The sequence below is a fragment of the Anomaloglossus baeobatrachus genome, chromosome 5 (assembly GCF_048569485.1).
Source record: "Anomaloglossus baeobatrachus isolate aAnoBae1 chromosome 5, aAnoBae1.hap1, whole genome shotgun sequence".
NCBI lineage: Eukaryota > Metazoa > Chordata > Amphibia > Anura > Aromobatidae > Anomaloglossus > Anomaloglossus baeobatrachus.
This window is the reverse complement of record NC_134357.1, coordinates 316,295,356-316,320,024: the sequence shown is the minus strand read 5'-3', so window position 1 is coordinate 316,320,024 and position 24,669 is coordinate 316,295,356. Positions and strand designations below refer to the sequence as shown.

The window sequence follows — 24,669 nt, the reverse complement described above, 5'->3', positions numbered from 1 at the left end:
GTGAGACCCCACCACATCCATATTGGCGTATCTGGCTGGGAGTGTTGTGTAACCAAAATTTGCAAGTTTCCAGATAGGCAAAAATATTGTGACTTAAGGTGTTTATACTAGATATTTGGTGTAAGCACCTTCATTAACAGGCGCCTATTATATACTATGTGATGAATATAATGCAGTCTCAGTGTATCCTGATATATAAAGCAATCTCACTGTCATATGTGATATATACAAGAGTCTCGGTGTCTTTTATGTGATTTACAGTCCTGCTCATAGTTATTGCCACCCATGAAGTTTAAAGGGATATTCCCTTCTGCAAGATCCTATCCCAAAATCTAGTAGGTGTAATAACAATAATATTAGCTAATACCGACAATTAGAAATGTGGTATGGATCTTCTGATTCACTATATTGCTTACCTCATGTTCAGGACCTTAGATTTCCATGGTTACGACCACTAGCCACTATGACTATCTGCATGGTCAGACACCAAGGGTGGAGATGATTGGGGAGGGGTTTGGAATCTATCAGCTTCAAGGAGAGATTCGATAAGTGATAGTGATGATAAGTCCTCTGTTGGCCACAGGAAGTCCAGGACTGACTTCCTGTCTACACATTACATGTACTGGACTGGTTGTCTAACTCCAAACCTTGTAATCATTGCATGAGCAAAAAAAAGGCTGAAGTGTATCTTTAAACTAATAACACTATAGAACTGAAACAGGTCACAGTGAGACAAAACGCAAAAACAGGAACATGTTTAATTCCAAACCAGAAGAAACAAGGAACATGTAACTTGCAATGCTTTATAAGAGGCAGAGGAGTTTTTCTTATGCGATAATAATGCAGTCATTTGTCCTCTCTTCACAAAAAAAAAACGGGGAGAGCCAACGTCTTGTCTGTAGAGTGAATTGGTAGCAGTGTCTCTGGAGCTACGGAGGAGGCAGCCTGGTTTAGACGGGCAGAACATGAATCAGAATCAGCGAAGAGGTGAGGAGGAGCGAGGACCTGAGAACATGGTAGTGTCTAACACACAAGCTGCTGAAAAGAAAGATGATAATGTAACGGTTCCCCACCACCTACATCACAATTACTTTTCTGTTCTGCCCCAGTACAAACACTACCTGGAAACCATCCAGATAATCAGCGTCACATCACTACTCCCAATTCCAATGGAGACAGCAAGGTGATCATGTCCAATAAACCAAGACCATTGAGACAAACCATGCAGCTCCTGTCAAGCTCTCACACAAACATAGCTGAGGCAGCCTATGGGAAGGTAACGTAAGCAGGTGGTAATGTCTCTGCAGTATAATCGGATCGCCCTGCATGGTTCTGTGCAGACGGCAGGGCCAGGAGTGCAGGAGAGCGCTGTGGTCACATGTTGGTGCTGAGTCGAGATTGACTGTTAGCTGGTGTCAGTTCTCCTTGGCTTCCTTCCCTGGGAGGTGACTAAATGGAAAGAGATTAAAGGTTAGTAAAAGGTGTGATAAATGACATACAAATAAAAGGCATGTGTACGTGAAATCATCAGTCTACACGCGGATGACATCTGTGTACAGTCCGATTTCTGCTGACTCCTAAAATGAAGAAATGTTGTTCTCCATCTTCTCCTCACCTGTGTTATGATTCTTTCATCCGAGAGAATCACTTTACACTATACTGATACTCTGATCAGAGTTCGGTCTAAGTGTCATTTACATAATCTATCCGATGTCATATTTAGTCTTACATTTCAAGTCATCGTACCTTGACATGTATTTGGTTACGCAGGACAGCAGCTCGTAAGATCATTGCTTTAGCTCTTCTCTGAAACTCTCTCCCCATCTGTAATGATTTCTCAAATGTGGTGCTGCGCTGGTCCACATCTCGTGCATATAAGATCTATAAGTAAATAGGCAACATAACAACGATGATGGTCGGAGAACATGAAAATGTGCTGAAAAGATGTCGAGGTCTTACCTTGCTATGAGAATCAATGCGGGCATTTATTAATCCTTCAAGGATGAGTTGAGTCAGTTCGTCCTCAAGTGCAGACACCGTGGTGTTAAATGCAATGGCCATTTTATACATGTCCGCTGATACATATGGGCTGAAATACTGAGAGATACAAGGGAACAGTAAGCAGATATATTTAAAGTTTACCGTAGTCCATCTCAATACAGGCAGTACATGCGGCTCTACTAAAACCAGGAAGTAAGGTACCCGGTGAAGCAAGCACATGACTGTAACAAGTAATATTGTATCATTCATGGACAGCAATCACTTTCATGTCTGATGGCTCCAGGCAGCTGTGATCTTAAAAATCTAATTTTGATACAAGTTCCCAATGCGTGACATGCTGGCCGTCATGTGCATGCTCCTACCAGAAATGAGACTCTCCCTTGTGTATTGCACCATGGAGGCCCAAAGAGAGATGGGGGTACAACTAATGGGTTACAGTACACGAGGCGCACCATCATAGATATATGGAGGGCAGGGAATGCGGCATTTCAATAAATCATCTGGCAGGGATGAAGCTATGGTAAGAGATTAGGGGCAATGAGAGGAGGAGAACTCCTTACAAAAAACCATCAAGAAGGCTTCATCCTAAAGTCATAACTCAGACTCGGCAGGACCAATTTCTAGCGCCTAGTTACAGCAGCTCCAGACCCTTTTCACTTCCTTGCAGGGAATACATTTCTTCAAGGAAAGCACCGCTGATGACAATTTATGGCTATGTGCGCACAGTGCGTTTTTCGCAGCGTTTTTGGCCTTAAAACTGCATGACTTTGCTTCCCCAGCAAAGTCTATGAGTTTTCATTTTTGCTGTCCACACACAACTGTTTTTTTAAGCTGCGTTTTTGAGCTTGAAAAAAAAAAAAAAATGGACATGTCAATTCTTTCCTGCGTTTTTCTGCTTTTTCCGCCCATGCAATGCATTGGAAAAACGCAGCAAAACGCAGAGATCAAAAACGCAGCAAAACGCAGCCAAAAACGCACCAAATCGCGGTAAAAACGCATGCGTTTTGATGCGTTTTTTCGACGCAGGTGCGTTTTTAGCGGCCAAAAACGCACAAAAATGCAGCGTCAAAAAAACGCAGCGTGCGCACATAGCCTATGGCAAGAGTAAAGGATTTTCGGATACTCTGTTTGAAAGCCCTACATAGCCTCCCACCCACTGTGTGAGATAATCAGTAATTGTAATGCCCCCGACAGTACATGGTAACATGTTTCACAAAAACAAATTTCCACAGATGACTAAGTGAACGATGGTATCTACTGCTCTGGTGGGCGAGGATTACACTTGTATGATCAGATGGATATAATGTGTAAAGTAAAAGCAAGTGCTTCTAGGGATTTCCTGGTCTGCCGTGCAATATTTCTGCAGTACCTGAATGGCGTTTTAAAAGGGATCATGGCTCTCGGTAGAGTTTTGATTTGGGGTGGTTGTTTTTTTCTTTCTGAAACTAATCTGCAAACATTAGCGTCATATCAGCTTGATATGGATTAATACCCTGAGGACCTCAGTGACTTCCTGAATCCTAAAACAACCCATTCAAGTGCCATTATGTTCACTAAAGTCCCTTTGTTTAAAGACGTACAACCATCCCAGTTAGCCTAGCTTCATGCAGTCACTAAATAAATGCAGGGAGTCCAATCTCTGGGACCCAAGAGTGAAAGTGCTGACCCCTTTGTAGTTTTTTCTGCACAGCATCACTCTCGGGCAGCCAGCAGTGCATGGTACAGTCACACAGAGCCATGCTGCAGCAGGACAGCAAATTACTGCCACCGTGCAGTGTAAACCTGTGAAGGGTACACAGTGCAGAAACATTGTTGTCCTTCCATTCTCAAATTAACTGGGGCCATATAGGTAGGCTGCCAGTGATCAATACAAAATGGCATGTCCTAGCGACTAACTAAAATTGGATGCCACGCCCACTATGCTAAATATCCAGCTGCTTTGGAAACAGACTTTAATCCTGTATAAAAGCCAAATATCTCCATGAGGGAACATCATACTGGTCCTACTCCCAGGACTATAGTGTCGTACAGTAGACGGACTCTTTTAGTGCTCACTGAAGTTACACTAACAGCTCAACATTACATTCAGTTGGTGGTGGAACCAGTGGTACAGCCATTTCTCCAAAGTGTCTCGTGAGCTGTTTTTCAGCACACCACCAGACCTCATGTTGCTTTTGTTACTGTGAGCAGCCTGGGTGGCCTAAATATGCTACCATGGCCCGCAGCGTCCCCGGACTGGTTACCATCGGGGACATTTGGGATGTTATTAGTCAGCAAATGCAAAGGAAACGCCAGCAGTGGATCTTTATGAACTGCATGCCTATGTGACTTCAGCATGACAGAAAATTCCTCAGACAGCCATTAATAACCTCATTGAAAGCAGCCAAGGTGTGTAAGTGTGGGAATTTATGTGCGTGGTGCTCATATTCGATACTGAATAAATTAAAGGGAACCTGTCAGGTGCAATATGCACCCAGATCCTCGAGCAGTTCTGGGTGCATATTGCTAATCCCTGCCTAACTGTCCCTGTATACACTAATATAGATAAAGAGATCTTTAGAAAAAGTATTTCTAAAATGAAGGGAATTTTGTTTACTTACCGTAAATTCCTTTTCTTCTAGCTCCAATTGGGAGACCCAGCCAATTGGGTGTATAGCTATTGCCTCTGGAGGCCACACAAAGTATTACACTTAAAAGTGTAAGGCCCCTCCCCTTCTGGCTATACACCCCCAGTGGGATCACTGGCTCACCAGTTTTAGTGCCAAAGCAAGAAGGAGGAAAGCCAATAACTGGTTTAAAGACCAATTCAATCCGAGGAAACATCGGAGAACTGAACCATACCACATGAACAACATGTGTACCCGAATAAACAGAAAAACCCCGAGAAAACAGGGCGGGTGCTGGGTCTCCCAATTGGAGCTAGAAGAAAAGGAATTTACGGTAAGTAAACAAAATTCCCTTCTTCTTTGTCGCTCCATTGGGAGACCCAGACAATTGGGATGTCCAAAAGCAATCCCTGGGTGGGTAAAAGAATACCTCATGATAGGGCCGTCAAACGGCCCTCTCCTACAGGTGGCCAACCGCCGCCTGAATGACTTATCTACCTAGGCTGGCGTCTGCCGAAGCGTAGGTATGCATCTGATAATGCTTGGTAAAAGTAAGTAGACTCGACCAGGTGGGTGCCTGACACACCTGCTGAGCCGTAGCCTGGTGCCGTAATGCCCAGGATGCACCCACGGCTCTGGTAGAATGGGCCTTCGGCCTTGAGAGAACCAGAAGCCCAGTAGAACTGTAGGTTTCAAGAATTGGTTCCTCGAGCCCCCGAGCAAGGGTGGATCTGGAAGCTTGCGACTGTTTACGCCGACCAGCGACAAGGACAAAGAGTGCATCCGGGTGGCGCAGGAGCGCCATGCGGGAAGTAGAACCTGAGTGCTCTCACCAGAACCAACAGATGCAAATCTTTCTGAAATTGATGGACTGGACGAGGACACAAAGAAGGTGAGGTGATATCCTGATTGATATGAAAATGGGATACCACCTTAGGGAGAAATTCCGGAACCGGACGCAGAACTACCCTGTCCTGGTGAAGGACCAGGAAGGGAGTTTGTATGAGAGCGTTGCTAGCTCGGAAACTCTCCTAAGAGACGAGACCGTTACTAGAAGGCCACTTCCCGTGAAAAACGGGAAGGGAGACATCCTTCAAAGGCTCGAAAGGCGGCATCTGGAGAGCAATTAGAACCTTGTTCAGATCTCAGGGCTCTAACGGCCGCTTGTACGGAGTGCTGAGAAGACAAACTCCCCGTAGGAACGTGCGTACCTGAGGAAGTCGTCGTTTCTGAAAAAATACAGATAGCGCTGAGACTTGTCCCTAAAGGGAACTGAGCGACAACCCATTTTCCTACCTAGATTGCAGGAAGGAAGGAAACATAGACGATGCAACCGGCCAGGGAGAAACACCCTGCGCCGAGCACCGAGATAAGAACATCTTCCACGTCCTGTGGTCAATCTTGGCGGACGTTGGTATGCTAGCCTGTCTCATGGTGGCAACCACGTCCTGAGGTAATCCTGACGACACTAGGTTCCAGGACTCAATGCCACACCATCCGGTTGAGGGCCGTAGAATTCAAATGGAAGAATGGCCCTTGAGACAGCCAGTCTGATTGGTCTGGTAGTGCCCCCGGTTAGCCTACCGTGAGGCACCACAGAACCGAGTACCACAACATCCTCGGCCAATTTGTAGCGACGAGGATGGCGCGGCCGCAGTCGGTCTTGATCTAGCGCAGTACTCTGGGCAACAATGCCAGAGGTGGCACCTAAGGTAGCTGGAACTGCGACCAATGCTGAACTAAGGCGTTTGCCGCCAGAGCTCGATGATTGTGAAACCGTGCCATGAAGCTGGCACATTGTTGTTGTGCCGTGACGCCATTAGATCGACGTCCGGCCTCTGTCAGCGGCGCCAGATCTCCTGAAACCCGTCCGGGTGAGGAGACCATACTCTTTCGGCCACACCTCAGCGACTTAGGAAGTCAGCTTCCTAGTTTCCACACTTGGGATGTGAATTGTGGATATGGTGGATGCCGTGTCTTCCACCCACATCAGAACCTGCCGGACTTCCTGGAAGGCTTGCCGGTTGCGCGTTCTTCCTTGGTGGTTGATGTATGCCACCGCTGTGGAGCTGTCCGACTGAAGTCGGATATGCTTGCTTTCCAGCCGCTGTTGGAAGGATTGTAGGGCAAGATACACTGCTCTGTGTTCAAGAACATTGATCTGAAGAGTGGACTCTTGCTGAGTCCACGTACCCTGAGCGCTGTAGTGGAGAAAAACTGCTCCCCACCCTGATAGACTCGCGTCTGTCGTAACTATCGCCCAGGACGGGGATAGGAAGGACCTTCTTTTTGACCAAGAGGTGAGAAGAAGCCACCACCGTAGAGATTCCTTGGCCGCCTGAGAAAGAACGACGACTCTGTTGAGGGACGTCGACTCCTCGTCCCATTGGCGGAGAATGTCCCATTGTAGTGGACGCAGTAAAACTGCGCGAAAGGAACTGCCTCCATTGCTACCATCTTACGTAGGAAGTGCATGAGGCGTCTCAATGTGTGCGACTGGTTCTTAAAGAAGAGCTTGCAGCCCGTAGTGAATGCTGTTTGTCTAGCGGCAGCTTCACTATCGCTGAGAGAGTAAGAAACTCTATGCCTAGATATGTTATCGATAGGGTCGGGGTCGGATCTGACTTTAAAAAGTTGATGATCCACCCAAAACTCTAGAGAGTCTCCAGCGCAACGTTCGGGCAGTGTTGGCATGTTTCCTAAGAGAGTGCCTTGACAAGTAGATCGTCTAAATACGGGACCACAGAGTGACCCTGAGAGTGCAGGACTGTGACTACTGCTGCCCTGACCTTGGCGAAGACCAGTTGGACTGTCGCTAGCCGGAAGGTAGAGCTACGAACAGAGGGTGTTCGTCTCCTATAACGAAGCGTAGAAACGCTAGTGCTCTGGATCAATCGGCACGTGTGGATAAGCATCCTTGATGCCTAATAATGCTAGGAAATATCCTTGGGACCTTGAGGCGATGACATGGCGGAGGGATTCCATCCGGAACCGCCTGGTGTCCACGAGCTTGCTGAGCATTTTTAGATCCAGAACGGGACGGAACGGCCCGTTGTTATAGGTACCGCCAAGAATTTGGGGTAAAAACCGTGACCTTGTTCCTGAAGAGGAACGGGGGTCATCACTCTTTCTGCCTATAGAGTGCACCCTGTTTGCAGAGAGCAGCGGCCCGGCCGGGAGGTGGAGAAATTCTGAAGAATCGAGTTGGAGGACGAGAAGTGAGCTCTATCCTGTACCCGTGAGACAGAATGTCTCACACTCAATGGTCATTGACCTATGGCAGCTAAATATCGCCAAGGCGGGAGAGCCTGCTACCGACCGAGGCCGCAAGTCATGAGGAAGCCGCCTTGGAAGCGGGTTTTCAGACTGTCGCTTTTTTGGGCGAGACTGAGCCCGCTAAGAATCTTAGCTCCTCTGATCCTTTTGAGTCCACATTGGACGAGGAAAAATGGGACCTGCCCGAGCCTCGAAAAGGCCGAAAACCCCGACTGCCTCTTGCTCTGTTGGGGTTTGTTGTGTCCGGGCTGAGGAAAGGATGAATCCTTACCCCTGGACTGTTTGATGGTTACATCCAACGCTCACCAAACAGTCGGTCAGCAGAAAAAGGCAACTGGTTAGGCAACCTTTTTTGGAAGCAGAATCTGCCTTCCATTCACTTAACGAGCAGACCAGGCTCTGCTTAAAAACACGGAGTAGCGGAGGCTACCGCCGCACGTGTTCCTGGACTGCCTCTCTGAAGGCAGAGTGGTCCAGAAAAATACGTGAAGCTGACTCCTCCACTGGAGGAGCTGTGAGAAATAACCCACATTCTATAGATGGACGCTATAAGATTATTTACTATGGCGTCACAATCAGGTGTATCCAGATTGAGAGCGGTCTCAGGATCAGAATCCTGAGCCGCTACTTCCGCCTCATTACACAGCGAGTCCTTCTGTTAGGACCCTGATGAAACCGAGGCCGCTCATAGCGAGCCCACTTAGGCTGTCTGGGACTGACGTCCGTGCAGAGCCGTGACTCTGGGATGCGTGTGACATTCCCGGAGCTGTTAGTTATTCACACTGAGGGGGGCCATGGATCAATGACTCAACAGTGCCCATATTGTGAGAGACATGTCCGGACTGCTAGGCTTCTAGTATCATAGCCATAGTCTCAGAAAAACTGTCAGTAAATACTGCAGACACCGTCCTCATCCCCTGGCCATTAGTGCATACAATGGGAGCCTATGTACCTGCCGGCCGTATAGCCGTACATGCTGTACCAGCTGTATAGAAAAACATGTGGTTCTGCACCTTTGTTTTACACAGAGAATATGCTGATAACTCCTCCGCATAATCCAGGAGGGTATATACAACGTGCGACCAAACAGTGCAATGTATATAGTACAAGCATATCTATAAGTGCACTTCTGCACTAGTGGGGTTAGCACCACAGGTGCTGCTTAACGCCTGTTACAGCGATTGTGTGACTATCAGAATGCCAGGGTCTTCCACACTTGTCTCTGTATCGTACAGAAACTGACACTAATGGCTGCCGGTGTCCTTGTAGAGAAGGAAGCCGTGGGCGTGCCTGAGAAAGTGCGGGAATCCGGATTCACAGTGCACACAGTGAGAGGGGTGGAGTATGCAAAACATACTCCAGCTCTCAGCTCTGCTCTATGCAGCGTCACGCCCCTACCCTGACTGTCAGGGCTGTGGGCGGTAACGAAGGGAGACTAGGCCCAGAAGCCGGGGACTCGAGTTAACAGCGCGGCCGCCGTAAAAGCGCGGGCCGCGCTGAAGTCCCCGGCGCACCACAAGTGCCAGCCGCGCCGCAGTCCCAGCGGCCGGCGCGACCGAATCATAGAAGTGGCCAGCGTCCCGCCCCTCTCCTGACTGGCAGGTCTGGGGGCGGGAACGAACGGAAGCAGGCCGCAAAAGCCGGGGACTCTAGTTATCAGCGCGGCCGCCGTAAAAGCGCGGGCCGCGCTGAAGTCCCCGGCGCACCACAAGTGCCAGCCGCGCCGCTGCCAGCGGCCGGCGCGACCGATTCCTGGAAGTGGCCAGCGTCCCGCCCCTCTCCTGACTGGCAGGTCTGGGGGCGGGAACGAACGGAAGCAGGCCGCAAAAGCCGGGGACTCTAGTTATCAGCGCGGCCGCCGTAAAAGCGCAGGCCGCGCTGAAGTCCCCGGCGCACTACAAGTGCCAGCCGCGCCGCAGTCCCAGCGGCCGGCGCGACCAATTCCCATAAGTGAGCCTGCTTCAGCAAAGCTGAATGAGGCCATGGCACAGGCGCCGCAGCGCTGATGTCCCCCGGCGCACTACAACACCCAGCATGCTGCGGTGTGAGCGCCAAATGCACGGGGACACAGAGTACCTTGAGGAAGCAGGGCCATGTCCCTGATGTACTCCGCTCCATCCAGCATCTTCTCCAGGGGCTGTAGATGGAGCACGGTCTCAGTGCCTGGAGACCGGTAAATCCCACTTCACCCAGAGCCCTGTAAAAAGGGATGGGGAAGGAATCAGCATGTGGGCTCCTGCCGCCGTACCCGCAATGGGTACCTCAACCTTACAAACACCTCCGACATACAGTGGGGTGAGAAGGGAGCATGCTGGGGACACTATATGTGTCCTCTTTTCTTCCATCCGACATAGTCAGCAGCTGCTGCTGACTAAAAAGTGGAGCTATGCGTGGATGTGTTGCCTCCTTCGCACAAAGCACAAAACTGGTGAGCCAGTGATCCCACTGGGGGTGTATAGCCAGAAGGGGAGGGGCCTTACACTTTTAAGTGTAATACTTTGTGTAGCCTCCAGAGGCAATAGCTATACACCCAATTGGCTGGGTCTCCCAATGGAGCGACAAAGAAAGATCTTTTACCGTATGCTAATGAGTGAGGTCACTAGTCCCCAAGGGCATTAGTTCCCTGGCCTGTCGCCTTATTTGCATGTTAGTACACCCCTGTGGGCGTGCTAACATACCAGTGAATACGCGAATACGCGGCGTCAGAGGATGATCTCACTCATCTCTCCGCCACCATCGCGTCCAACGGGGGATTTCGGCTCAGTGCGCATGACCCCTTAGTTTGGGTCATGCGCACTACTTTAGTTTGAAGCCAGGATGCGTAGACCCGGCTTCATTGTGCAATATGCACACAGAACTGCTCGTGGCTCTGGGTGCATATTGCCCCTGACAGGTTCCCTTTAAGAGGTTTTGAAAAATCCCCCCCCCCCCCCCATCATCTGCAAATCGTTAACACGTCTTATTTATCCTTTAATCTATCTATATTGTGATGGGGTTACTCAATCGGCTTCCGCTCTGAGGTAGGACACAGGAACACTCATTTAACCCCTTCATCCCCAGCCTATTTTCAGTTTTTGTTGTTTTGCTCCCCTTCTTTCGAGAGCAGTAACCTTTTTATTTTTCAGTCAATTTTGCCATATGAGGGCTTGTTTTTTGGGGAACGAGTTGCACTTTTAAATGAAACCATGTGTTTTACCATATAGTGTACTTGAAAATTGCAAAAAAAAGTGCGATTGAATAAAATATTTCAAAAACAATCGTGCACAGTGTTCATTATATGGTAAAATTGACGTGTTGAGGTGATGCCTGAGGTCGCTGATGCCTGAGAGTTCATACACACCAAACATGTATACGTTTACTTTTATCTGAGGGGTAAAAGAAAAAAAAAATCTGAAGTTTGACCAAAAAGAGTGGCACACGTTTTGTGACCTTTTCTGTGACCTGTAGACATTCTCATATTTCGGAATCTATGGCTCAGTGATGGCTTATTTTTTGCGTCTCAAGCTGATGTTTTTGATGGTACAATTTTTGCACAGATGCTACATTTTCATCACCTGTTATTGCATTTTGAGCAAACTTTGAAGCAACCAAAAAAACCTGTAATTTTGGCATTTGGAATTTTTTCCCCGCTACGCCATTTACCAATCAGATTAATTGATTATATATTTTAATTGGGTGTTTCTGAACACAGCGATACCAAATGTGTGTATATTTTTTATTTTTTTTAACCCTTTAATTTTCAATGGGGCAAGGGGGGGTGATTTGAACTTTTAGGTTTTTTATTTTATTTTTTTTTAATTTTACTAGTCCCCCTATGGGACTATAAGGATCAGCAGTCTGATCTCTCATTCATTTCTGTTGAAAACAGCTACACAGCTGTGAGCACCAGAAATATTCACCTCTTGTCACTGGCAGTTCTTGGCCCGGTGAAACAGAAAGTGAGTCATGTGAGCTACAGGAGTCATTACATGACCCTGTGCTACATGGCAACCATCGGCTCACAGTGATCACGGCTCCACCGGGTGAGTGAAGATTTACCACGACAGGCATTTAAATCGAGCTGTCACATTTTGACAGTGCGATTTAAGGGATTAACAGGCGCGAGTGGATCGTGAGGCACACATCAGCTGTTCAAATCAGCTGATATGTGCGCGGAACACCGCCGGCTGCCGACAGCAGCCGCAGGTGATTACACCTATATGGCTTAGGACGTCATGTTACAGCCTGCGGTCGCTAAGGGGTTAACCTCATTGAAAGCAGCCAAGGTGTGTAAGTGGGTATTTCTGTGCGTAGTGCTCATATTCGATACTCAATAAATTAAGATGTTTTGAAAAATGTGTTTCCATTTTTTCCCCCCCATCATTTGCAAATCATTAATATGTCTATCTATCCTGTAATCTATCTATCTTGTGATGGGGTTACTCACTCTGCTTGCTCATTGAGGTATGACAAAAGAACGCTTTCATTTAAAAGTCCAGCCAGTTTATTAAATCACACAAACCGCTTCTTCATTAACATGACATAAACCTTCCTTTGGCTTAACAGAGCATAACATGGTGTTCAGTCCGTTTCACCTGCGATACGCCCACAGAGATACAACTTCTGCTTAGAAATATCCCAGTGGAGGAATATCAGCCTCCACTCACTGACCCTTGTCAGACCAAGCAAACCTCTTCCATTCAGAGGATCCCTTCGAGAGGTGTCACAAACTCTACAAGGTCCCGGTCACGACAAGCTAATCCTCTCCATCAGGGGATTGGACTGTTGACTGGAGACAACACAGTCTCCCCACACGAACCATGTGCCAGACAACCAGTCTCCATCCTAACATGAGACACATCCATGGGCAGATGTATGTGGATAGCCAGACCTGCCCATCTCTCCGGCTATCTGTAAAACCTGCTCCTGGAACGCCCCAACAAGACTCGTGGCACTATAAGTACCAGAGCGGACATCCAGGTCTACATCACTTCTGTGATACATACCGGCCGCCATGTTACTATAGTAAAAATATAAAACTCTGACGTTAAAGTGACTTTGAAACTAAATATAGCAACGATAACCGCTGTAGATTAAATTGAATCCCTGATGAGAAGAGCACAGACATGAAATAATGCCTACGGTAGGGCAGACATAGGATGGCAGGAAGAGAAATACAAAGTAACAGCAGGCGGGTTGAATGAGACATAGGATGGCGCAGGCACAGCAGGCAGCAGAAACCCAGCAGAGAGCATCAGAATAGCAATCAACTTGTGTAGAGGACATGAAAACCAGAAGACTACATGATAGATACCTGAATAAGAGCACGGTTCCGGATCTGAGTATATAGTGTGCGGACATGAGGAGCGAGATACATGTCCAGAAGGAGGTTATCCTGGTGGGAAATAATGCAGTATAAAATTATGGCATGCAACATAATGTATGTGCTTAGGTCAGTTAAAGGGGTAATAAATAGAACCCACCCCATTGATTACCACATGGGCTGGCAAACAGGGGCCATAAAAAGGTGAAAAATCACCTATCAGGCCTGTTTAGCACATGCTCGGGTTAAGTCATCACTGTGTTAGATCGAAGAAGGGAATTTTGTTACTTACCGTAAATTCCTTTTCTTCTAGCTCTTATTGGGAGACCCAGACGATTGGGGTATAGCTACTGCCCTCCGGAGGCCACACAAAGCACTACACTAAAAAGTGCAAGGCCCCTCCCCTTCTGGCTATACCCCCCCGTGGTATCACGGGTTCTCCAGTTTTAGTGCCAAAGCAAGAAGGAGGAAGCCAATAACTGGTTTAAACAAATTAACTCCGAATAACGTCGGAGAACTGAAAAACCGTTCAACATGAACAACATGTGTACCCGCAAACAACAAAAAAATCCCGAAGGACAACAGGGCGGGTGCTGGGTCTCCCAATAAGAGCTAGAAGAAAAGGAATTTACGGTAAGTAACAAAATTCCCTTCTTCTTCAGCGCTCTATTGGGAGACCCAGACGATTGGGACGTCCAAAAGCTGTCCCTGGGTGGGTAAAGAGATACCTCATGTTAGAGCTGCAAAACAGCCCTCCCCTACGGGGATGTCACTGCCGCCTGCAGGACTCTTCTACCTAAGCTGGCATCCGCCGAAGCATAGGTATGCACCTGATAATGTTTGGTGAAAGTGTGCAGACTCGACCAGGTAGCTGCCTGGCACACCTGTTGAGCCGAAGCCTGGTGTCGCAAAGCCCAGGACGCACCCACAGCTCTGGTTGAGTGGGCTTTCAGCCCTGAAGGAACCGGCAGCCCAGCAGAACGGTAGGCTTCCAGAATTGGTTCTTTGATCCATCGAGCCAGGGTGGCTTTAGAAGCCTGCGACCCCTTGCGCTGGCCAGCGACAAGGACAAAAAGTGCATCTGAACGGCGGATAGGCGCCGTGCGAGAAATATAGATTCTGAGTGCTCTCACCAGATCTAGCAAACGTAAGTCTTTCTCATACCGGTGAACCGGCTGAGGACAAAAGGAAGGCAAGGATATATCCTGATTAAGATGAAACGAGGATACGACCTTAGGGAGAAACTCCGGAATGGGGCGCAGCACTACCTTGTCCTGGTGGAACACCAGGAAGGGAGCCTTGGATGACAGAGCTGCCAGCTCAGACACTCGCCGAAGCGATGTGATCGCAACAAGAAACGCCACTTTCTGTGACAGGCGAGAAAAGGAAACGTCCTTTAGAGGCTCGAAGGGCGGCTTTTGCAGAGCAACTAGTACTCTGTTCAGATCCCATGGATCTAACGGCCGCTTGTACGGGGGCACAATATGACAGACCCCCTGTAGGAACGTGCGCACCTTAGGAAGACGTGCTAGACGCTTCTGAAAAAACACAGATAGTGCCGAGACTTGCCCTTTAAGGGAGCTGAGCGACAATCCCTTTTCCAACCCCGATTGCAGGAAGGAAAGAAAGGTGGGCAATGCAAATGGCCAAGGGGATACTCTCTGTGCAGAGCACCAGGATAAGAAAATCTTCCACGTTCTGTGGTAGATCTTAGCAGACGTTGACTTCCTAGCTTGTCTCATTGTGGCTACGACTCCTTGAGATAATCCTGCGGACGCTAGGATCCAGGACTCAATGGCCACACAGTCAGGTTCAGGGCCGCAGAATTCTGATGGAAAAACGGCCCTTGGGACAGTAAGTCTGGTCGGTCTGGCAGTGACCATGGTCGACCGACCGTGAGATGCCACAGATCCGGATACCACGATCTCCTCGGCCAGTCTGGGGCGACGAGTATGACGCGGCTGCAATCGGATCTGATCTTGCGTAACACTCTGGGCAAGAGTGCCAGAGGTGGGAAGACGTATGGGAGCCGGAACTGCGACCAATCTTGAACTAATGCGTCTGCCGCCAGAGCTCTTTGATCGCGCGACCTCGCCATGAATGCCGGGACCTTGTTGTTGTGCCGGGACGCCATTAGGTCGACGTCCGGCACTCCCCATCGGCGACAGATTTCCTGAAACACGTCCGGGTGAAGGGACCACTCCCCTGCGTCCATGCCCTGGCGACTGAGGAAGTCTGCTTCCCAATTTTCTACGCCTGGGATGTGAACCGCGGATATGGTGGATGCTGTGTCCTCCACCCACATTAGAATGCGCCGGACTTCTTGGAACGCTTGCCGACTGCGCGTCCCTCCTTGGTGGTTGATGTATGCCACCGCTGTGGAGTTGTCCGACTGGATTCGGATCTGCTTTCCTTCCAGCCACTGTTGGAAGGCCAGTAGGGCAAGATACACTGCCCTGATTTCCAGAACATTGATCTGAAGGGTGGACTCCTGCGGAGTCCACGTCCCCTGGGCCCTGTGGTGGAGAAACACTGCTCCCCACCCTGACAGACTCGCATCTGTCGTGACCACTGCCCAGGATGGGGGCAGGAAGGATCTTCCCTGAGACAATGAGGTGGGAAGGAGCCACCATTGTAGAGAGTCCTTGGCCGTCTGGGAAAGAGAGACTTTCCTGTCCAGGGACGTTGACTTCCCGTCCCATTGGCGGAGAATGTCCCATTGAAGTGGGCGCAGATGAAACTGCGCAAAGGGAACTGCTTCCATGGCTGCCACCATCTTCCCGAGGAAGTGCATGAGGCGCCGTAAGGGGTGCGACTGGCCTTGAAGGAGGGATTGCACCCCTGTCTGTAGGGACCGCTGCTTGTTCAGCGGAAGCTTCACTCTCGCTGCTCGAGTATGAAACTCCATGCCAAGATACGTTAGCGACTGTGACGGTGACAGATTCGACTTTGGAAAGTTGATGATCCATCCGAACGTCTGTAGAGTCTCCAGCGTAGCATGTAGACTGAGTTGGCATGCCTCTTGAGAGGGTGCCTTGACAAGTAGATCGTCTAGGTAAGGGATCACCGAGTGTCCCTGAGAGTGCAAGACTGCTACCACCGCCGCCATGACCTTGGTGAAGACCCGGGGGGCTGTCGCCAGACCGAATGGCAGAGCTACGAACTGAAGATGGTCGTTTCCTATCACAAAACGTAGAAAACGTTGATGTTCTGTAGCAATTGGCACGTGGAGATAAGCATCTTTGATGTCTATTGAGGCAAGGAAGTCTCCTTGAGACATTGAGGCAACGACAGAGCGGAGGGTTTCCATCCGGAACCGTCTGGCGTGCACATGTTTGTTGAGCAGCTTTAGATCCAGAACAGGACGGAACGAGCCGTCCTTTTTTGGAACCACAAAGAGATTGGAGTAAAACCCTCGCCCTTGTTCCTGAGGCGGTACAGGAACCACTACTCCTTCCGCTCTTAGGGAGTCCACCGCCTGCAGCAGGGCATCTGCTCGGTCTGGATGTGGGGAGGTTCTGAAGAACCGAGCTGGAGGACGAGAACTGAACTCGATTCTGTACCCGCGAGACAAAATGTTTGTCACCCACCGGTCTTTGACCTGTGACATCCAAATGTCGGAAAAGCGGGAGAGCCTGCCCCCGACCGGAGATGCGGAGGGGGGGGGGGCTGGAAGTCATGAGGTAGCCGCTTTGGAAGCGGTTCCTCCATTTGCTTTCTTGGGGCGTGCGTGAGCCCGCCAGGAATCTGAGACTCTTTGCGTCCTCTGCGTCCCTTTGGACGAGGAGAATTGTGTCTTGCCCGAACCTCGAAAGGACTGAAACCTCTGCTGCCATTTTTTCTGCTGAGGTTTGCTTGATCTGGGCTGGGGTAAGGAAGAGTCTTTACCCTTGGACTGTTTAATGATGTCAGCCAATGGCTCGCCAAACAGTCTATCTCTAGATAAAGGCAAGCTGGTTAAACATTTTTTGGAACCAGCATCTGCTTTCCAGTCCTTTAACCACAAGGCTCTGCGCAAAACTACCGAATTGGCGGACGCCATTGAGGTGCGGCTGGTAGATTCTAGGACCGCATTGATAGCGTAAGACGCAAACGCAGACATCTGCGAGGTAAGGGACGCCACTTGCGGCACCGCTGGATGTATGATAGCATCCACTTTTGCTAAACCAGCTGAAATAGCTTGGAGTGCCCATACGGCTGCGAATGCTGGAGCAAACGACGCGCCGATAGCTTCATAGACAGATTTTAACCAAAGGTCCATCTGTCTGTCATTGGCATCCTTAAGTGAAGCGCCATCCTCCACTGCAACTATGGATCTAGCTGCAAGTTTGGAAATCGGGGGGTCTACTTTTGGACACTGGGTCCAGCGCTTGACCACATCAGGGGGGAAAGGAAAACGTGTATCCTTAGAACGTTTAGAGAAACGCCTTTCTGGATGAGCGTCGTGTTTCTGGATTGACTCTCTGAAGTCAGAGTGATCCAAGAAAGCACTCAATTTACGCTTGGGATAGAGGAAACGAAACTTCTCCTGCTCTGCAGCTGCCTCCTCTGCAGAAGGAGCTGGGGGAGAAATATCCAACAGTCTATTGATGGCTGAGATAAGCTCGTTTACCATGGCGTCCCCATCCGGGGTATCCAGATTGAGAGGGGTTCCAGGATAAGACTCCTGATCACTCTCTTCAGACGCATCACAGGGCGACTGATTGCGCTGAGACCCTGAGCAGTGTGATGACGTTGAGGGTCTTTCCCAGCGAGCTCGCTTAGGGTGGCTGGGGCTATCATCTGAGTCATAATACTCAGCCTGGGAAGCCGGGGACCCCCTTGCAGTCTGGATTAATTCCAACTGAGGGGGATTAGAGGACAGAGACCTCGCCGTGTCCATAGACTGAGCCCCAGTCATGGATTGCAAAGTTTCAAGGATTTTTGCCATAGTCACAGACATTCCATCAGCAAAAACTGCAAAGTCTGTCCCTGACACCGGGGCAGGACTTACAAGCGTCTCAGCCTGGGTCACTACCCCTCCGGACTCCGGCTGGCGAAGCAGCACCGGATCTGAGCATTGCACACAATGGGGGTCTTTGGAACCTGCTGGTAGAGCAGCCCCACATGCAGCACACGCAGTGTACACAGCCCTAGCCTTGGCAGCCTTGCGTTTTGTGGATGACATGTTGCTGCCTCCTCAGAGCGATCTGGGGTATCCAGCCAGGAAGCGACCTCACAGTGCAAGAAATAAATAAATATATATATCTGGTGACACAGTACACCAATGCACACTGAGGCACTAGAGGGGCCAGCTGAAATGCCGCTTACCGCCCGCTTAAGAGCGGGTGTGTGGTCTCCAAAAGCCCCCTAGTCCAGGTCTCCCAGAGCCTTGCGTCCTTCCTCTAGCCAGACTGCATGTAATGGCTGCCGGCGTCCTGGGAGAGGAGGGGGGGCGGGCACTGGGCGTTCCTGACTAAGAGCGGGAAGCCTGCTTCCCTCTGTGCCTAGTGAGAGGGCTGGAGCATGTAAATCAGGCTCCAGCCCTCGTCTCTGCTGCGAAACAGCGTCTCTCCCCTACCCTGATTGACAGGGTGGGGGCGGGAACGAAGCGGAGCTAGGCCGCAAAAGCCGGGGACTGGATTTATAAACGCCGCCGCCGTAAAAGCGCGGTCGGCGTGTCCCCGGCGCACTACAAGTCACAGCAGCGCCGCCGGTCCAGTGGGGGTCGGCGCTGCGTTCCCACAACACAAAAGTCCCCCAGTAAACTGCAGGAACACCAACTCAATCGTTACGGTCCCCGGCGCACTACAACACCCAGCCAGCCCGGAGTGTGTCTGTGCCTGCCGGGGACACAGAGTACCTGTATGATGCAGGGCCATGTCCCTGATTGTACTCCTGCTCCGTATCCATCAGGTGCTATGGGTCTGTGGATGGAGCCCGGCGTCAGAGCTTAGAGGCCGGCAGGATCCCACTTCCACAGAGCCCTACAAGGGGATGTGGAAGGAAAACAGCATGTGGGGCTCCAGCCCCTGTACCAGCAATAGGTACCTCAACCTTACAACACCATCCACGGGTGAGAAGGGAGCATGCTGGGGGCCCTATATGGGCCCTCTTTTCTTCCATCCGAAATAGTCAGCAGCTACTGCTGACTAAAATCTGTGGAGCCATGCGTGGATGTCTGACCTCCTTCGCACAAAGCTTGAAAACTGGAGAACCCGTGATACCACGGGGGGGTATAGCCAGAAGGGGAGGGGCCTTGCACTTTTTAGTGTAGTGCTTTGTGTGGCCTCCGGAGGGCAGTAGCTATACCCCAATCGTCTGGGTCTCCCAATAGAGCGCTGAAGAAATACCTAGTTTCTAACGCATGATTTTAGACCTTATTTTACAAATAGTGTCTATTAAGAAGACAAGGCAATAAAAACAAACAAACCCTACCATGAAAGCTGGTTTCTTACTCACCTTCATTTCGTCCAACATCTTTAGACAGGAGGCGTACTTGGACTCATAGAATTTGAAGATTATATCTCGGACCTGAGGCTCCAGCTCCAGGAAGAGTTTGAATGAACTATGCATAAAATAAAATGATATTATTTAGCCCTGCGATGAAATTACGCACCCATCCCATGCTTCATAAACCCCAAAGGCTCACCTGCTAGAGATGACGTTCCTTTGGAGCTCTTGACGGTCGAAAGTGGCCAGGGCACAAAGACCCCCGTATACAGCAACATTACTAGAGGAAAGAAGCTGTGGAGAGGACGAGGAAGAGGCAACAAGAAAGGTGAAATAGAGGTGACGATAACATGAGAGTTCCAATAACAGGTCTGTGATCTCACCTCAGGAAAGTCGCAGTGATCAAATGAGGCCAGTAGAAAGCATTTCGCTGCTTGCTTGTACTTTCGAGCTGCAAGCTCTGCCAACCCTGAAAGTAGAAGATATTTTCAAGTTTCTTTGGTGTGTAGAAATGCCAGACAACCTGCAATCCGGATTGAACATCACAGTCCACTGAGGTCGGCTGCCACCAGTAATGATACATTGACAGAATACAAGCTGCAGCAAACAGCACACGTGAATAGGTGATGGTGCATGCATGGCAAGGATTATAATATTAGTAGATTGAGCGAGGGGTGTAAAAATTCCTTCCCAACCCTTCAAGAGTTAGAGTGAAAACACGTTAACTTTACACTTTCCTAAATCTATAGATACTCTGGTTCTTCACTAAGGCAATGATCATCTGTACAGTGAAGCTTTTTTTCCCCCACAATTCAACTGAACAAACATGCTGCTAAAGATAAAAATGTAAACCCTTAGAAGAAAAAAAAGTCACCAGCGGGGGGGGGGGGGTGTTTAAGCCTATAAAGTGGTAATATGTGTACTTCAATGTAAGTGCAGTCAGCAGGTAGGTATAAGTAAATGCCGTGACTGGTAGCGGAGTTGTTGCACCTTTAGCAATCATTAGTGAATTGCCAATTGAGAGGGGTTTTTGTTACTTCCTTTTTTTTCCTACGTTTTAGGCTTTTCTTTTAAAAGGGAACCTAGAAAAGTGTTATCAACCTACAGATATGGGATTAATCTGCAGGTTAATACCATTTTGAACCTGCCCGGAGCCTGCACAGGAGGAAATTAACTTTATTCCTCCAGACAGCGTTCTGGTTTCAGTCATGGAGGCGGTGCCGGCACGGGTTCAGTCACCTTGTGTACAGATAGCGACAGCTGTAACCACGCCCCCACAATGACAGCTTCCTCTAATGCCGAACAGCTGTCAGTCAGTACAGGGGCATGGTTACAGCCGCCACTCTCCAAACACATGCCAGTACCGCCCCCATGACAAACTGTTATGCTGCTGGGAGGAATAAAGATAATTTCTCCTGGCAGTGGGGCTCTCAGGGCAGGTGTTTCACCGTATAGTAATAATATGTATATTTAGGAAATCAGTTCACCGAAAAAAAATATACCTTTAAAATATACCTTTTATTTATATCTTTTAAAACAACTGTACTAGTCACAGAAAATTTTCTTTATTCTATTAAAAGGAAAAAGCATACATATCATACATCACACAGTGGGTAAAGAATCGTCAGATACTCACCCCTATGGTTGTGTGAAATACAACTAACGGACAAGCATAAGACTAGCAGCTGCGACCACTGACAAACATCCAGTCCAAAGAAAAAACAGAGTGGTAATAGGAGATCTGCGCTCGCCATTAAGAAGGTCCAGACTCCATTAAAGGAATAATATCTTTATTCTTCCAGTCACCACACTACGCGTTTCGGGGATATGCGCTGACCCCTTCATCAGGTGTTTAAATTTAAACATCTGATGACGGGGTAAGTGCATATCCCCGAAACGTATAGCGGAGGAATAAAAAGAGAATTTTGTTTACTTACCGTAAATTCTTTTTCTTATAGTTCCGTATTGGGAGACCCAGACATTGGGTGTATAGCTTCTGCCTCCGGAGGACACACAAAGTACTACACTAAAAAGTGTAGCTCCTCCCTCTGAGCATATACACCCCCTGGATAACCAGATCTAGCCAGTTTAGTGCAAAAGCTGAAGGAGAATAGCCACCCACAAGTAAAGACTGAGCAAGAACCATAACAACCGCAGCCTCTGTCTACAACAACAGCCGGTGATAACACGCGGAACAAGAAACTGCCAACAGGCAACAGGGAGGGTGCTGGGTCTCCCAATACGGAACTATAAGAAAAAGAATTTACGGTAAGTAAACAAAATTCTCTTTTTCTTTATCGTTCCTATGGGAGACCCAGACATTGGGACATCTCAAAGCAGTCCATGGGTGGGAATAAACAGAAAACTGAGAAGTAGGCGGAGCCTAAGTTCACAAATGGGCGACAGCCGCCTGAAGGATGCGTCTGCCCAAGCTCGCATCTGCCGAAGCATGAGCATGCACTTGGTAGTGCTTTGAAAAGGTATGCAGGCTAGTCCAAGTGGCAGCCTGACAGACCTGCTGAGCCGTAGCCTGGTGCCTGAAAGCCCAAGAGGCACCGACAGCTCTGGTCGAGTGTGCCTTGATCCCCGGCGGGGGAGGCACCTGAGTACACTGGTAGGCATCGGATATGGCCGACCTAATCCAACGAGCTAAGGTCGGCTTAGAAGCCGAGAGGCCCTTACGCCGACCTGTGGTTAGCACAAAAAGAGAGGTGCACCGCCTAAGAACAGCGGTGCGAGACACATAGATCCGGAGCGCCCGCACCAGATCCAGAGTATGCAACGCTTTTTCAAAGCGATGAACAGGAGCCGGACAAAAGGAAGGCAGGGAAATGTCCTGGTTAAGGTGGAAAGGAGAAACCACCTTAGGGAGAAAATCCGGAGTCGGACGGAGAACCACCTTGTCTTGATGAAAAACCAAAAAAGGTGACTCCGAAGAGAGCGCAGCCAAATCAGAGACTCTCCTGAGGGAAGTTATGGCCACTAAAAAGACCACTTTCTGTGAAAGACGAGACAAAGAAACCTCCCTAAGAGGCTCAAAGGGGGGTTTCTGCAAGGCCGTGAGGACCAGATTGAGGTCCCAGGGATCCAAGGGCCGCAGGTAAGGCGGAATGATGTGAGACGCGCCCTGAATGAAGGTGCGCACCTGAGCCAGCCGGGCGATACGCCGCTGGAACAGCACTGACAGAGCCGAGACGTGTCCCTTGAGGGAATTGAGGGATAGTCCTAGCTGCAGACCGGACTGTAGAAAGGACAGAAGGGTCGGCAAGGAAAAAAGGCCAAGGAGCATGGCCGGAAGAGCGACACCAGGACAGGAAAATTCTCCAGGTCCTGTGATAGATTATGGCCGAGGAAGACTTCCGAGCCCGAGTCATAGTGGAGATGACTTCAGGAGGAATACCAGAAGCCGTCAAGATCCAGGACTCAAGAGCCACGCAGTCAATCTGAGAGCCGCAGAATTCTGGCGGAAAAACGGACCTTGTGAGAGAAGGTCTGGACGGTCCGGAAGATGCCACGGCACCTCTACAGACAGATGGAGCAGGTCTGGGTACCAAGCTCGCCTGGGCCAGTCCGGTGCAATGAGGATGACTCGACGGCCCTCCATTCTGATCTTGCGCAGAACTCTGGGCAAGAGAGCTAGAGGGGGAAACACGTAGGACAGACGAAACTGGGACCAATCTTGAACCAGAGCGTCCGCTGCAAGGGCCTGAGGATCGTGGGAGCGAGCCACGTAAACCGGAACCTTGTTGTTGTGCCGGGATGCCATTAGATCCACTTCCGGAGTGCCCCACTTGCGGCAGATTGACTGAAACACTGCCGGATGCAGGGACCACTCGCCACTGTCCACGGTTTGACGGCTGAGATAATCTGCTTCCCAGTTTTCCACGCCTGGGATGTGGACTGCGGATATGGTGGACTTGGAGTCCTCCGTCCATTGAAGGATGCGTTGAACCTCCAACATTGCCAGGCGGCTGCGTGTCCCGCCTTGGTGATTGATGTAGGCAACCGCTGTCGCGTTGTCTGACTGGACTCGGATGTGCTTGCCCGCCAAAAGGTGGTGAAAGGCTAGGAGAGCCAGAAGCACAGCTCTGGTTTCCAGCACATTGATCGAGAGGGCTGACTCGGACAGAGTCCAAGTGCCCTGTGCTCGGTGGTGGAGACATACCGCTCCCCAGCCGGATAGACTGGCATCCGTGGTGAGGATCACCCAGGACGGGGCCAGGAAGGAGCATCCTTGAGACAGAGAGAGGGGCCGAAGCCACCACTGAAGGGAGCCCCTGGTCTGTGGTGACAGAGCCACTAGCCTGTGCAAGGAGGAAGTCCGCTTGTCCCAACAGCGGAGAATGTCCAGCTGCAGAGGACGCAGATGGAACTGGGCAAAGGGAACAGCCTCCATTGATGCCACCATCTGACCCAGCACCTGCATCAGGTGCCTGATGGATTGACGGCGGGGCCTCAGCAGAGAGCGCACTGCCAGATGGAGGGACTGCTGTTTGACTAAGGGCAGCTTCACAAGTGCCGGCAGAGTCTCGAACTGCATCCCTAGGTACGTGAGCCTCTGGGTCGGAGTCAGAGTGGATTTGGGCAGATTGACAAGCCACCCGAATTGGGTTAGAGTGGCGAGAGTGAGCGAGACACTCCGCTGACAGTCTGTGCTGGATGAAGCCTTGACTAGAAGGTCGTCCAGGTAAGGAATCACTGCCAACCCCTGGAGGTGCAGAACCGCAACCACTGCTGCCATGACCTTGGTGAATACTCGAGGGGCCGTGGCTAACCCGAAGGGGAGAGCCACGAATTGGAAATGTTCCTCTCCGATTGCAAAACGTAGCCAACGCTGGTGTGAAACTGCAATTGGCACATGCAGATAGGCATCTCTGATGTCGATGGATGCCAGGAAATCTCCTTGGGTCATTCTGAGGCAATGACTGATCGCAGAGACTCCATGCGAAAATGCTGCACCTGAACATGCTTGTTGAGAAGCTTGAGATCCAGGATGGGTCGGAAGGAACCGTCCTTTTTGGGGACTAGGAAGAGATTTGAGTAGAAACCTCC

At 49.8% G+C, this 24,669-nt stretch overlaps 1 protein-coding gene across 3 annotated transcripts in view; it reads right to left on the bottom strand.

Moving 5' to 3' along the window:
- Nucleotides 1-742: 742 nt before the first annotated feature.
- Nucleotides 743-24,669, bottom strand: part of GPS1 (G protein pathway suppressor 1) — a 64,444-nt gene continuing 40,517 nt past the window's right edge. For all 3 annotated transcript variants that reach the window (XM_075349732.1, XM_075349734.1, XM_075349735.1), the window contains 7 exons: nucleotides 20,001-20,086; nucleotides 19,817-19,911; nucleotides 19,627-19,732; nucleotides 13,177-13,257; nucleotides 1,960-2,097; nucleotides 1,747-1,881; nucleotides 743-1,449 (listed from right to left, as the gene is read on the bottom strand). In XM_075349732.1, coding sequence (XP_075205847.1) covers nucleotides 1,375-1,449; nucleotides 1,747-1,881; nucleotides 1,960-2,097; nucleotides 13,177-13,257; nucleotides 19,627-19,732; nucleotides 19,817-19,911; nucleotides 20,001-20,086 — 716 coding nt within the window. In that variant the 3' untranslated portion in view covers nucleotides 743-1,374. The remainder of the gene's footprint in view (nucleotides 1,450-1,746; nucleotides 1,882-1,959; nucleotides 2,098-13,176; nucleotides 13,258-19,626; nucleotides 19,733-19,816; nucleotides 19,912-20,000; nucleotides 20,087-24,669) is intronic.